Source organism: Mastigoproctus giganteus, chromosome 9 (assembly GCF_048544385.1).
Source record: "Mastigoproctus giganteus isolate SK-2022 chromosome 9, ASM4854438v1, whole genome shotgun sequence".
In the NCBI taxonomy this organism is placed as follows: Eukaryota; Metazoa; Arthropoda; class Arachnida; order Uropygi; family Thelyphonidae; genus Mastigoproctus; species Mastigoproctus giganteus.
In genome coordinates this window covers 91,986,967-92,000,711 of record NC_143583.1, presented here as the reverse complement: position 1 = coordinate 92,000,711, position 13,745 = coordinate 91,986,967, and the positions used below count along the sequence as shown (strand labels likewise).

General features: G+C 34.5%; 1 protein-coding gene across 1 annotated transcript in view; it reads right to left on the bottom strand.

The window, feature by feature from the left end:
• Vps53 (vacuolar protein sorting 53) overlaps positions 1-13,745 on the bottom strand; it is a 205,779-nt gene that overhangs the window by 93,157 nt on the left and 98,877 nt on the right. The window contains exon 11 of the mRNA XM_090381067.1: positions 11,129-11,236. Within this exon, the coding sequence (XP_090237193.1) occupies positions 11,129-11,236 (108 nt within the window). The remainder of the gene's footprint in view (positions 1-11,128; positions 11,237-13,745) is intronic.

The following is a 13,745-nucleotide window of genomic DNA, read 5'->3' as shown; positions in this document are numbered from 1 at the left end:
AGTGATTCCTTCATTTGCAGATTCTTAATGCATGAATAATCACTGCTGATAATCAGATCAAGAGTATTACTCCCTCTAGTTGCCTCCCGAACATTCTGCTGTAGAAAGCAGTCATCCAGTAAATACACAAGTCTTGCTAGTGTGTAAGTGACCAACCCACAAGTTCCGATCAATATCTGGAAAAGTTAAAAAAAAAATCCCCCTTTATAAGACATTCTGATTTCTCTATTTCGCCATACAGTTGTTCATTGTACTCATTAGTCATTATGCCTATAACACACTCCTACTCTCATCTTTGCTTTCCCATTGCTTATGTTATACCAAACTGACTCAACACTGCACTGGCCATCCATGCCTACCGGATGCACTGCCTTAGATTTTATGTGTTTCCTAACTAACAGCATAACCCCTCTTCCCTTCCTATCCTTTTTGTACACATTGTACTCCCCAAATTCCAATTCTGCACTGCTTATATCTATGTGACACCATGTCTCCGAAATCCCAACGATATCTGCCTTTGATGTCTTGATGAGCACTTCAAATTCATCAATTTTATTAACTATACTCCTAGCATTAGTGTATATGCAAGTATATATGCACCTGTTCTTACTCTTAGTTATCCAAACACAGCCCATGTATTTACTTGTTCCATGATGAATTCCAGCAGTTCTAGAAATTTCTAGCACCTTTGCTTCCCAGGCTGCTGTTCATTCCAATAAAAACAGTGCAAGAATTGCTTTAACCTCTGCCGGTGGCCGTAGTTAATCTATTAGTTTGTGTATCCCCTCCAAGCTATCAGTTTTCTGGGCCACCTAACACTGTCTCGATAGCATCAATAAATATTCTTGCACCCTCTCCTATTAACAAGCACAGACCACACTGAAAAAAATTCTACCCCATGAGCCTTGTAAAATCTCTCCAGGGTAGAATTTCTTGACAAGGCTCTCATCATATACTCCCTCCTATCGTGTCTGGGCAGAATTGCAGACACTTTGAAATTTAACCCTAACTCGTGACTTTTTTCCAGCATTGATCTGTACTTGTTAAGTAAATCTGCAGATCTCTTACTCTTAAGGTCATTAGTGCCAACGTGTACAATACTATCACTTTTGTGCCCTTAAAAGATATCTGCCCTACAACGTCATCAACTTTTGCCCCTGGCAGATATACCCTGTTCCTGTTCTACCTATCTCTTTTTGCATTTCTCCAAGTCAAGAATGATTAACCTTAAAGGTCTGGTGCATATCTTTGAAGCCCCTTTCAATACTGATTAATAAATACTACTGGTACCTGGGCCCTTATCCACTTTTAGGCTTAATTTGTTTGTTAGACTCTTGTATAATAATATATAGCTTGCAGAACTGAGATATATTAGCAAAAAATATCCTCCACCTCAAAAGGAACTTCCTACTGAGAAGCGCAACACAGAGTATTTATTCAGCTCACTAGTGACATCTGCTGGATTATTTATGATTCTACCATTTCCAAAGGTCCTATCTGGTTTAATCTTTTTTCCATTCATATTTACAAATGAATAAAATTCCTTGTTCCCATTCTTGGTTCTCATAGCTAATGATTTCACAATACTCAGACTTTGCCTACCTTATCCTCTCTGTGGCATCATTACAACTCAACTTATAATTATATGAATCTGAGCTATCTGTCATTCTTGCTAAATCCCTTTTTATTCATCTTAGCATCCTCCTTGTGTAGAAAGCTACAAGTGCACTCATACGTTAATGAATCAATGCACTTATAAATTTGATGATGGACGTCTTGAAAGAAACTGTCCTTTCTTATATATTTCATTTCAACTGAGTTTAAGAACCTCCTTAGGCTATCTATTTGAAAAATTCCCTTTCTTCAAATTAAAACTCCAGCCCTTATCCTCGAATGTGAAATTCTGATTTGCAATTGTCTACTTTAGAACACTAAGGCTATTTGCTGCTAATGGATCCTGTATCATCATATTTGTGACATTATTTGGATCACTGATGATGACCAGACCAAAGAATATTCTTGCCCTTTGTACTCTTCTGTGCATTCATACAGATGTCATCAAGCTGATTCAAAAAATTTACCCCATAAGTCAAGGTGCCAGTCCATGATTTCTAATTTAAGATGAAATTTCCCATAACAAGACTGAGTGTCTCATTACAAAAGAAGATGCATATAGAGACTTTTATCATATCATTTGCTATTATTCAGTCTGTTGCCACTCACACTCTCAACTTTCCTATAATTCTTCCCTGTCCTTACTATAAACACTGTATATTCCAAAATGAAATTTGTCATCCCTATATCAAGGTGACACCACCTTTATATAGGGTGGTGTCATACATCCCTTATAACTATTGAAGCATGTTGCACCATCAGTAGCCTGTAGTATATTGCTTCTATCACATACTGAACTGATGAATGATCATCCATGGTCTTGTTAGATCGCAGTTTGCTCTTGGTCTCTGAAAGCCTCTCATCTGAATCCTGGAGTAGAGTACAAGTGTAACATTGGCCCATATCACTGATCAATTTCACATTATTAGCTCTCCTGTTTCCTCTGCCTCCCCACTAAGAGTTTCTCAGAAACCCTAAAACTTCTTCAATGATTTCCATTCCCGCAAAATTCCTTTTACCAACTACAGCAGGGCCATGTTAATAACCTCCCCACACCAAAAGCTTTGCAGTCTCTCAAGCCTAGGATTAACTGACGAGACTCATCATAAAATTCCTCCTACTGTTGCTGAGTAGAATTGCAGAAAAATATATTTTGCCTCAATTCAAAACACCTTTTCAGCGAAATTCCCAATACATTTAATATCATTAGTACCAATGTCTATAATCAAATGTTCATATCTATAATCAAATCAAAATCTCATTAGTTCACATGAAAACTGATAACTAATTAGTTACACCATTGATTGTTACATAAAATATTTCCAACTTAGAATCACATTTTAATGGGGTTTGATTTATTGGGAAGGACATATCGTGTAGTTTATGTTCACTCAGTCATCAATATTCCACTTTGATATGAGCCCCCCCCCCCTTGTGATCAAGAGAATATACTAGCTTTCTCTAGGTTTGCTTGTGCATGCTTGTTTTGATTATTGCAATAGCATCAGTGATCTGCTGTAGCCCCTGTGCTATGTGTACCAAAGGAAGAGTACTTCAAGTCTGTGGTGAAATTGCGGATTCGCCACAACAAGTCTGTGGCGAATGCATGGAATTGTGGACAATCACTGAGCTTAAGAGCCCATATAAGTTGAATCCTATATGCATGCAGTCTTGTGCACCTATGCAGCACCTTGTGCATTGTTGAATGAGGAATCTGCAATTCCTGACCACACACGTGAACAGATTTCTGAAGATTAAGCATAAATGATTCTGAGATCAATTCCACATCTTTAGCAATTATGCTTGCACCTGGATTGTGGCTGCTGTGAGACATTTCCAGTTTCCATGATTTTCTTATTCCATTCATATACTAATAGCCAATTTCATGACATCCTTTTGTCTGAAATCTGTGTTGCTGCCAAGTCACCAGGTTTAATCTACTCTAGAGAATCAACTCATTTTCTCAGCAACCCAATTTCATGTATCAATGTGCCAAGTTTAAATTGCAGATAATCACTCATCCTGCATCTAGTGCCCAGCAATGATTCAATAGTCACATTATGATCCCTTCAAGAATAGCCTACAAATTACTGCCCAAAGTACTGCCAGTCTCAGTCAGAACTGAGTCATGTACCATATTTTTGAATAAGTCCAACATCTTGTAAAATATATATATACTACATTGCTATGTAAGGACAGAATAATTTAGAAAACTTTAATTAAAAGTTACACAAGGTAGGAAAAACATTCTGAAACTCTGGTTTTCTTGTCAATGGCAAATAACACAAAAATATTATAAAAATGACCAAGCATTTATGTGTTACTAGTAAGATAAGTATAAAGAAAAGACTTTTCCTGTACATTTCTTTCAATGCAGTTTAGTGTAGTGTGTTTATTTTACAAATAGCTTATACCTGCACTATTAATGATGCACTTCAGCTCTTTTGTATTCAATGAACATATGTCTGGTTTTTCAACCTTCAAGTGATTCACATGGTATAAGGGAACTGAAACCTGTTATATTAGAATATAAGAAATTCCAATAACCTTTCATGTCTGTAATTATTATATAAAAAAATTATCATATAGACATTTATTTATAAAAATATTTTTATTATAAAAAAGATGGAAGATGTATATCTCTGCTGACAAGCATGAACAAATCATAAACTTCTCAACCTAAGACTTACCTTCTCTTACATAAGGTAAATCTTAGTCTTAAGTCTAAAAGTGGCTTGCTCTTACCTTTGTTTACCTTGGCCTTGTTTCTCTGTTTCAGTGCTTTATAATCGTGAATTTACCTGAATGGTGAGTTCTAATGAAACATGTAGACTGTATCTAGATTTTGGCTATTTAGTGAGCAAAATTTAACTTAATACTTAATTTTAAATCATTTCACTGAAGCCACATCTACTTGTTATAACATAGAACAAGCTATATACAGCTATTTTCTTTTGTGTGTAATGAGCTACAATAAGCTGTTTTGGAAAATTTATTTCCAAAACATTTTTAAATTGGCACTATTACAGTGTAATATTTAGTTACTAGAGTATCATAATAACTAGTATGATCTATTTTAAAAGACATATAAATCATTTCTCTAGTGGATACAATGCCACCTGTGTTAGTGAACAACTACAAAGAGAATCTTTAAATAGTAATTCAATTATTTACATTAACTTTTATTGAAGGGAATAATTATATTCCCTTCAATAAAACAAGTTTTAACACAAAATATAAAAAACTTAATTGTTACAATCATAAACATAATTTTACCTCCCTGATCGTATAATAATTCTTTCTTGCCTGTTGAAACTGCAGGATTTTTAAACATGAAAAGGGCTTAAAACTGAGTCATGATTGGCTCTTTCAGTTTTTATGTCCTAACTTGCCCAATTTCACAAACATGAAATAGGGCAAGGTTATGCTATGAAATGTTTCCATGCTTTCAGTTGTCTAGGCCTAGTTAACCACATATATAAAAGTATACTGCCATCATAGTAAGATTGCTGAGCTCTGAAAAATTCTAAAAAAAATTAACTAATATATTAAAGAAAATATAGGACAGAAGCAGCATTTATCCTTTTTTTTTTTTTTTTTTTTTTTGTTTTAGGATAATTTTCAACTTTGTCAGACTTCATTATGTATATGATTACTGTCATAGCTGCGTGGTCAGGAGCGAGAGTGCAGTAGCACACACACTCTTTGAGTGGACAATGGTTCAAGCCAGCAAATGCTAAATATGATTAGCAATTGTATTCATGATTTATTGTAAACTCCTCTGACTTGGTAGTTGTGGCAGAGTATAAACAAGAAAAGTGGATATTTTGAGTTGGAATGGGAATAACCAAAATGCTAAGCTGGAATTTATAAGAAAAGAGAGTTTGAATGGCTGACTAAGTGGTGTATTTATTGCACACCTTCTTGATGGTAAGCCCTGTTATGTCACTTAGGTGGCGACAACATGTAGAGTGGTTCTCTTCAAGATGCCTGGTCAGTGTGAAGAGAAAAAGACCAAACCCTCCAGCAAATGAGAGCATGACAAAAAAAATGTCCCTCAGTCCCCAGCAGCTTTCACTCCCCCTCTTACAGCAGAGAGAGGATCAGAGTGGAAGCAGAGAGTGCTAAGAATCTCTGGGTACGACCAGGCTGCCATGCATGGAAACTGAACTTGGCCTGTTACAATATAAGATCGCTCATTGGTGATGATAGGATATTAGAGCTGGAAAAGGAATTAGAAAATGTGAATTGGAATATCATTGGTTTGGCTGAAACAGGAAGAAGAAATGAATCACTTATAAGTTTATCAAGTGGAAATCTGCTATACACCAATGGAAACAGTGAAAGGAGCAAAGGTGGAGTTGGCTTTCTGGTCCATAAAGATATAAAAAACAACATTTTGGAATTCAAAAGTGCATCACTCAGGATTTCTAAGAGGTACAAGCTAAAGGTTATAATGATTTATGCACCAACACCGAGCCATGATGATGAAGAGGTTGAAGAAATGTACACCGAAATTGAGAGCCTTCTAGGTGAGCATAAAATCCACTACACTATCATTATGGAAGGCCTTCAATGCTAAGGTTGGAAAGAGACAAAACAGCGTAGAAAGGGGACCTATAGGAAATTTCAGAATTGGTGAAAGACTTGTGGAATTTGCAGAATTTCGAGGAATGTCAGTAATGAACACTTTTTTCAAGAAAAGGCTGAACAGAAAGTGGACAGGGAAGAGCCCAAATGGATTAATAACTAATGAAATCGACTTCATCCTCACTAACAGAAGATATATCGTGAATGATGTTACTGTCTTGAACAAGGTTGGAAGAGATCACAGAATGGTAAGATGCACACTTGATATAGATGTAAGAAAAGAAAGGAAAAAACTGACTCAAGTAAATAATACGAAGGTCTCTGAGATAACAGAAGAGGAGAAAAACAGTATGTACCAGAACTTAAGAACAAGTTTGAGCTTTTGCAGACTGTTCAGGACCAAGATATTGATGAGGAACAGTACAACTTTCTCAAAGTAATAAAGCCCAAGAAACCTATACGTAAAAAGAAATCCAAAGAAGAAAAAATTAGTCAAGAAACACTTGTCATGATGAACTGAAGATGACAAATGAACAGCAAGCTAAACACTAACAAGGATAAAATTGAGTATACTGAGTTATGCAAAGCCATTAGAAAGACTCAGAAAGGACATAAGAAGATTTAACACATGAAAAGTAGAACAAGCATTAAGGGAAAACAAAGGACTTAAATCAGCAGCCATGAGCAGTAATACAGAAAGACAAATGAGACTGAAACTGAAGAATAGCGATGGTGTACTTATAAATAGCAGAAAAGGCATAATTCAAATGGCAGAAGACTACTATAGAGAATTATACAAGGAGCAAGGGAATGATGCCAGCAATTGGTAAGATGGATCACAAATTAGTAACACATACAACATACCCGATATCCTTCCTGGTGAGGTAGAACATGCATTGAAGAAAATGAAGAATCGGAAAGCCCCAGGGGAAGATGAAGTTACTGTAGAGTTGTTAAAATTGGGAGGAAGAGACTCTTCACAAAATGTATTAGAAAAGGCACAATGCCTGAGGAGTAGAATAATGCAATCATAGTTTTGCTGCATAAGAAAGGAGATAAATCAGAAACTGGAAATTATAGACCAATTAGCTTGTTATCCCACATCTCCTTGTTGTTCACAAGGGTCATTACTAACAGATTAGAAAGAATACTTGATGAAACTTAACTGAAAGAGCAAGCTGGCTTTAGGACAGGATTCTCAACTATAGATCACCTTCATGTAATATCACAGCTAATAGAAAAAGCAAATAAATATAAAACACCATTATGCCTGGCATTTGTGGATTATGAAAAGGCATTTTACTCCATACAGCAGAAGGCAATGGCAAAGACAAGGCATAGATACCCCATATATTATGATCTTGAAGACAAAGACAGAAGCAAATTTAAAATTGAGAAAGGAGTTCAACAAGGAGACACAATATCACAATCGAAGTTGTTTACTGCTGCCCTTGAGGAAGCTTTCAGAAGATTAGAGTACCTAAACCATTTACAATTTGCAGATGACATTGTGATCATAAGCCATGATCCCAAAGAATTAGAGGAAAATCTTAATCAGTAATGTAGAGTTAGTAAGGATTTTGGACTAAAGATGAATATGGCTAAAAAAAGTAATGATGAACAATTATGCCACAGAAAGGGATTATTGAAGGAGCAGTAACTGAAAAGGCAGATTCATATACTTATCTGGGACAAGTCATTAGCTGTAATAATGATAAATGCTAAATGCCGGAAATCATGAGAAGAATAAATTTTGGATAGATAACATTCAGAAAATATAGTCACATACTGAGGAGCAATATCCCAATTTGTCTGAAACATAAAATAATGAACCAATGTATACTCCCCACCATGACTTATGGAAGTGAAACTTGGGCACCACCAAAAGAATGGAAGAGAAGCTGAGAACTACACAGCGACGAATGGAATGAATTATATTAGGACTCAGACTGTCAGATAAAAAGAGAAACACATGGATTAGGCAGCAAACTCAAGTAAAGGACATCCTTATCAAAACTAAAGAACTAAAATGGTCTTAGGCAGGACATATAGCTTGAAGGCATGATGACAGATGGACTAAGAAAATAACAGAATGGTACCCAAGAGGAGCTAGAAGAAAACCTGGAAGACAACAACGGAGGTGGACAGATGAAATTCACGAGTTCATGGTTAGTAAATGGATGGCCATTGCACAAAACAGAAGGAACTGGAAAACTGGGTAGGCCTTCATCCTACAGTGGATCAAAAATGGCTGATTATGATGAAGTGGTATATTTATGGAATTTTTTATGTGTAAAAACAATTTTGTGTAAAATAGGACATGCCAGGCCACAAAATGTCTGGAGATGGCTATGAAGTTCCAGTGCTGCAAAAACTCAACATGCTTGTTCATAAGCACACATTTCAGCTGGAGGGAAAGTGGGGAGGGGGTAATTGTATGCTGTATATAAATTGTCAGTGTTCAGATCAGACATATGAGGTGTGCCAATAAAGTTCCTGGATTGGTGCAATAAAAAGAACACAAAGTGAAGGAGCTCAAAAATGATTTTATTTTTATTTAAAGTAATCACCAACTGACTGAACATACTTAATACACCATTCTAAAAGTTTCTGAAAAGAGATGATGTTCAGTTAGTTCAGCAATTACGTTTTTCTTTATGTCCTCACTATCCTGAAATCTCTTTCTTTTGGTGGCAGTTTTCACTTTGGGAAAGAGAAAGAAGTCTGCTGGTGCTAGTTTGGGAGAGTAGGGTGGATGGTTGATTTGTGCAATGCCATGTTTAGTCAGAAATGTCTTCACAATAAATGTGGAACAGGTGGGGGCACTGTTGTGCAACAAGAACCAGCTACCTTTCTCTTGAAACTGCAGCCTCACCCAGGAAATTCACTTCAATAGTCTCTGAAGCACCTGTACATAAAAAACAACATTGACTATCTTCCCTACAGGTACAAATTCCTTGTGAATCATACCGTTTGTCAAAAACCATTATCAGTTTTATCTTAATCCTGAATTTATGTAAACAAAACTTTTTGGACTTTGGTGATGATTTTGGAGTCCACTGCATGCTCTGATGCTTTATCTCTGGATCTTACTGAAACACCCAACACTGATCTCCAATAATAATACAGTCAAGGAAATTAGAATTGTCTTGACAAGTCTGGATGAAGTCTTTACATGGTGTCACTCTTTGTTGCTTCTGCTCATCCATGAGGCACAAATTTTGCACAGACCTTCTTTTACCCTAAATCTTCATGCAGAATTTGATGAATCATCTTATTCATATCCAACTCATCAGTCATCATTCTGATGGTCAAACAACAATCAGGCACCTCCGTAGCCAGGTGGGAAGGAGCAGCAGTGCGTAGCACACACTTCTTGATTAGACCGGGGTTCGAGCCCGTCACCACTAAATACGGAGGATGCGGAAAGGTCAGGGAATGGCCACCGCATATCCCGGAGCAATATGGCCTTAGTTGCTAATGCTCCTAAAAACCAAATAACAAACAAACAACAATCTGTTGCTATAATTTCCTGAACTTTTGCAATCCTGTCTTCATTTCAAGAGGTCGATGGATGCCCACTTCTTGGGTCATCATGAACATCCTCACAGTCATCTTTGAATCCCTTATACTGTTCAAACACACTGGTATGACTTAACTTTTCATTAGCATAAATAGTTTTAATATTTCATGCATTTCTGTTGCAGATTTTCCCAGTTTAAAGCAAAATTGATATTCACGCTTTACTCCAGTGGTTTTCAACCTTGTTTTAATAACAGCACCGCTAAGTAATTTATTTTATTCTGCAGCACCCATACTCAATTTTCTGCCTGTTAGACCCAATTCTCTCTATCTGTATATATATATATAATATTAAAAAATATATATGTTATATGATATTTATCACAATAATATAATTATAAAAATTACATTTCGTAATACAAATTATATATATACAGTATATAATTTTATTCTTTATACAGAGGTACTAAGTAAACATCAATTATAGATCACCACAAAATTAAAAAGATACTCTACACCTTTTTATAATGAAATAAACTTATAAATTAAAAAATAATAATAAGTTTAAGTAACTTAAACTCAAATTACGTGGCACCCCTGGAATGTTGTTGCGGCACCCTGGTTGAAAACCACTTCTTTACTCAACTGAAAAATTATGACACAGAACGTAGATCACCATTTATGTTACTAAAGGAACTAGTTGATACTTGTCACTTGCCAGTCTACTAGATAATCTCTGTACCGCCATCTGTTGGAGGAAGTCTCAACCATAACATACCATTTCTGTTTATTTTCAAACTCATTGAACACGACCACAACACCACAAGTCTAGGACTTTATTGCCATACCTTGTATATCTAAATAAACACTGCATATAAAGAGAAAGGCTAGAATTCTGACAGAAGCTGGATACTAAAAAACTCTTTGACAGAGAACTACCAATGCTAATAAGAAACATTTAATATTCTACACTTAACATAAGGAAGAATGATGCTTAAGTATGATATCAAAGACAACAACTCACTCGCCTTGAATAAACCTTGTTCTTTTCGGAAAAAAAATCCAAAATAATACCTCATGTTTGATATGGAAAACCCTTTTTGTTATGTCTGTGTATATATATATATATTTATGCTTTTATCTAAAAATATATTTTTTCCAATGAAACCTTTTTCTTTACAATTTAGAGAGCAGTTGTGTTTTTATGTCTTCAATAAAGATTAGTCTCTAAACCTGTGCTATTCTGAAAATCCTTTAGTTAAAATTTTTTGTTACCTCAGGTTAGGTTAGGTTATGTTATGTTAAGAAAATTCTTGTAGAGATAACATGAGATATTGTAAAACTTTTTTTTACATGTATTATGAAAATATTAATGAATATTTCTAATTACTGACTTAATTACTTTATGGTCTGAAGAATCCTCTTTCTCTGATTTCTCTTCCTTTTCCATGTCTTCAGAAAAAGGATTTGGTCCATCAGGTTCCTCAAATGGATTTGTATTTGGCTTTACCTAAAACAAAACACTTAAAGTCAAACAGTTTCTATTTCACAAGAGTTCCAAAAGTGAAATAGTACATACAGAAAATAGTCATTATATATAAAAAACAAACTAAATGAAACTAAAATAATAATAATACTAACACTACATAATGGAACAAGTTGACGCATTTTTTTACTGATTTAAAATATTTATTTATAATTCATATGCTGGTGTGAAATACGCTGTACGAGTACAAAACCAAAATCTGTATATTAAAGCAAGATAAATTATCTATCTGTCCCTGTTCAACATCATAAATCTAATACCAATCAATGAAGCTCTATGTACCATCACTTAAGCTATCTTTCTCTTAACATATTTGCTGCCAGAATGCAAACTTGCATCTAAACAAACCACAATTTTTGAGCCTTGATGCAAGTTTGTGTCCATTCAATTGTGGTCAATAAATGAGTACTGAAAACGAAAGGCACATGAAATGAACAACTGTTCAATAGCACAAGCTATTTTCATTAGAGCTGGGATTTTGCTTAGCATTGATTGCACTGTCTAGAGAGCTGTAAAAACTGTATACTTGATTCACAATTTCATATGTTCATTGCTTAGGTTTAAGTAATTTTATCTAGTTTAGTATTTTCCATAAGAAGAAAAGGTAAATTTTTTGAAGATTATGCTTGCTGAATTTTAATTCTTTAGTTTGTGAAAAACAAAACATCATCCTTAGTGTGTGTTTACTGATAAAATTTTGTGTAAAAAGTATTTTCCTAAAAAGTTTTACCCTAACAGGTTGATATAATGGATCCACAGTCTGGGAATGAAAAGGAACAGGGATGGACAGTATGCTGAAGCTGTTAACATTGAACTAGCTCTTTATAATATGTTACCTGACACTGAAATAGAATTCTATTCAAGTGATACAAATTCTGAATCTCATTCAAACACATCTTTTGATGCTAGAATGCTACAGATAACAGTGCCACTTGGAGTGATGATCCTTCACAAATGAAATCCACTCTATTTACTAAAACACAGGGCCTATTTGCTCCAGTGCCCCAATAAAAGCACCCCCACAGAAGTGGCCCAAGGCACACACAGAGGACCATTGCAAATATAAACAGCAGTGAACATGTCAGCCTGTTTGGCTTACTACCCTGAGATGATGACAACTTTATGAACTAGCAATTAGTCATTCATTATAGTAATTTCTTTATCAGAATATCCAGTCAATCTCTGCTAAGGACAGATGATGATTTTGTATGAAGAAATAGAAAGAGGAGAAAAATTTTTAATGTTGGAGAGTAATAATGGTAGTATTTGAATAGCTGAATTTGTTTTCAGCACAGAAGAATATTTGAATTATACTCAGAAGAAATTATTTCACTGAAGATCCTAGTCTCAGATATCAATTCTACACCTAATTTAAAAGTCACAGGATAAGTACGGAGCATCTCTTTAAATCCATATTCAGTACCTTAGATGAATATTTGGTTTTAGATTCCATACAGAGAAATGAAATCTTGTTACTAGCAGAGGCAGTAACAAGATGAAAATCTAATTTAAACTAGCAAACTAGTGAATACAGTTTATATATTATAATTTTACTTACACATAATTCATATTATTGCAACCATGTTTGCTATTATCTAGGATAGTAATGAATTTAATCCATGGAGGATTAAATTTGATTTGGTGGTTCCTTTTTGTAGCATATATGAAAATTGCATTGCACATTATTCACAGAAACCCATCATAAAGTACATTTGTAATGGGTTTCAGAGTTTAGTTATCATTTAATATGTGACAATTTACTCTCATATGCACAGTTAGTTATTTTGTGAACATCTAAAAGTGTTTACTTCTTTTTGGAACACCCTGTTTAATATCTGGAATCATTCTAATTAAGGTGAACTGAATAACAATTTAAATTAAAGTTAAGGTTTTAAAAAAGATTAAATCATTTTGAAAAAATGATTAAACCATACCAGAATTGAGCACAATAGCACACTCAGTTAGTACTTGAAATTAAAATTGGGAGTTCAAGTGGAAATTTAAATGAATATATGTGTATATTTATGATTTGATGTGCATATTTGATAAATATATGTGTATATTTGATTACATGAACTATTATTTGCTTTCCAAATAATAGTTCATGTAACCAAATTCATTAAATGAAAAATCAGGCTAATGAAAAGAAATTGTTGAAAAAATCATAATGTAAACTTGTAAATAATGATTTACATCAGAGAGATATGAATTTATGAAGGATAAAAACCCAAAGAGAGTAAAGAAAAAAACTAAACCATAGAGTAAATGACGACAGAAACCAAATAGGTAAGAAAAATGTTAAAATCACATTTTATTTACATATATGCAAACCACTTGAAGGCATAATTGCTACTGCTTTTATGCTATCAAATGAACTAAAATGAATCAAACTAAGGTGACTAAAATACCAAACAAAATCAGCATATTAAACAAAACATATTTGATTCTGTTAATTAAAGGACAAAAATCCACA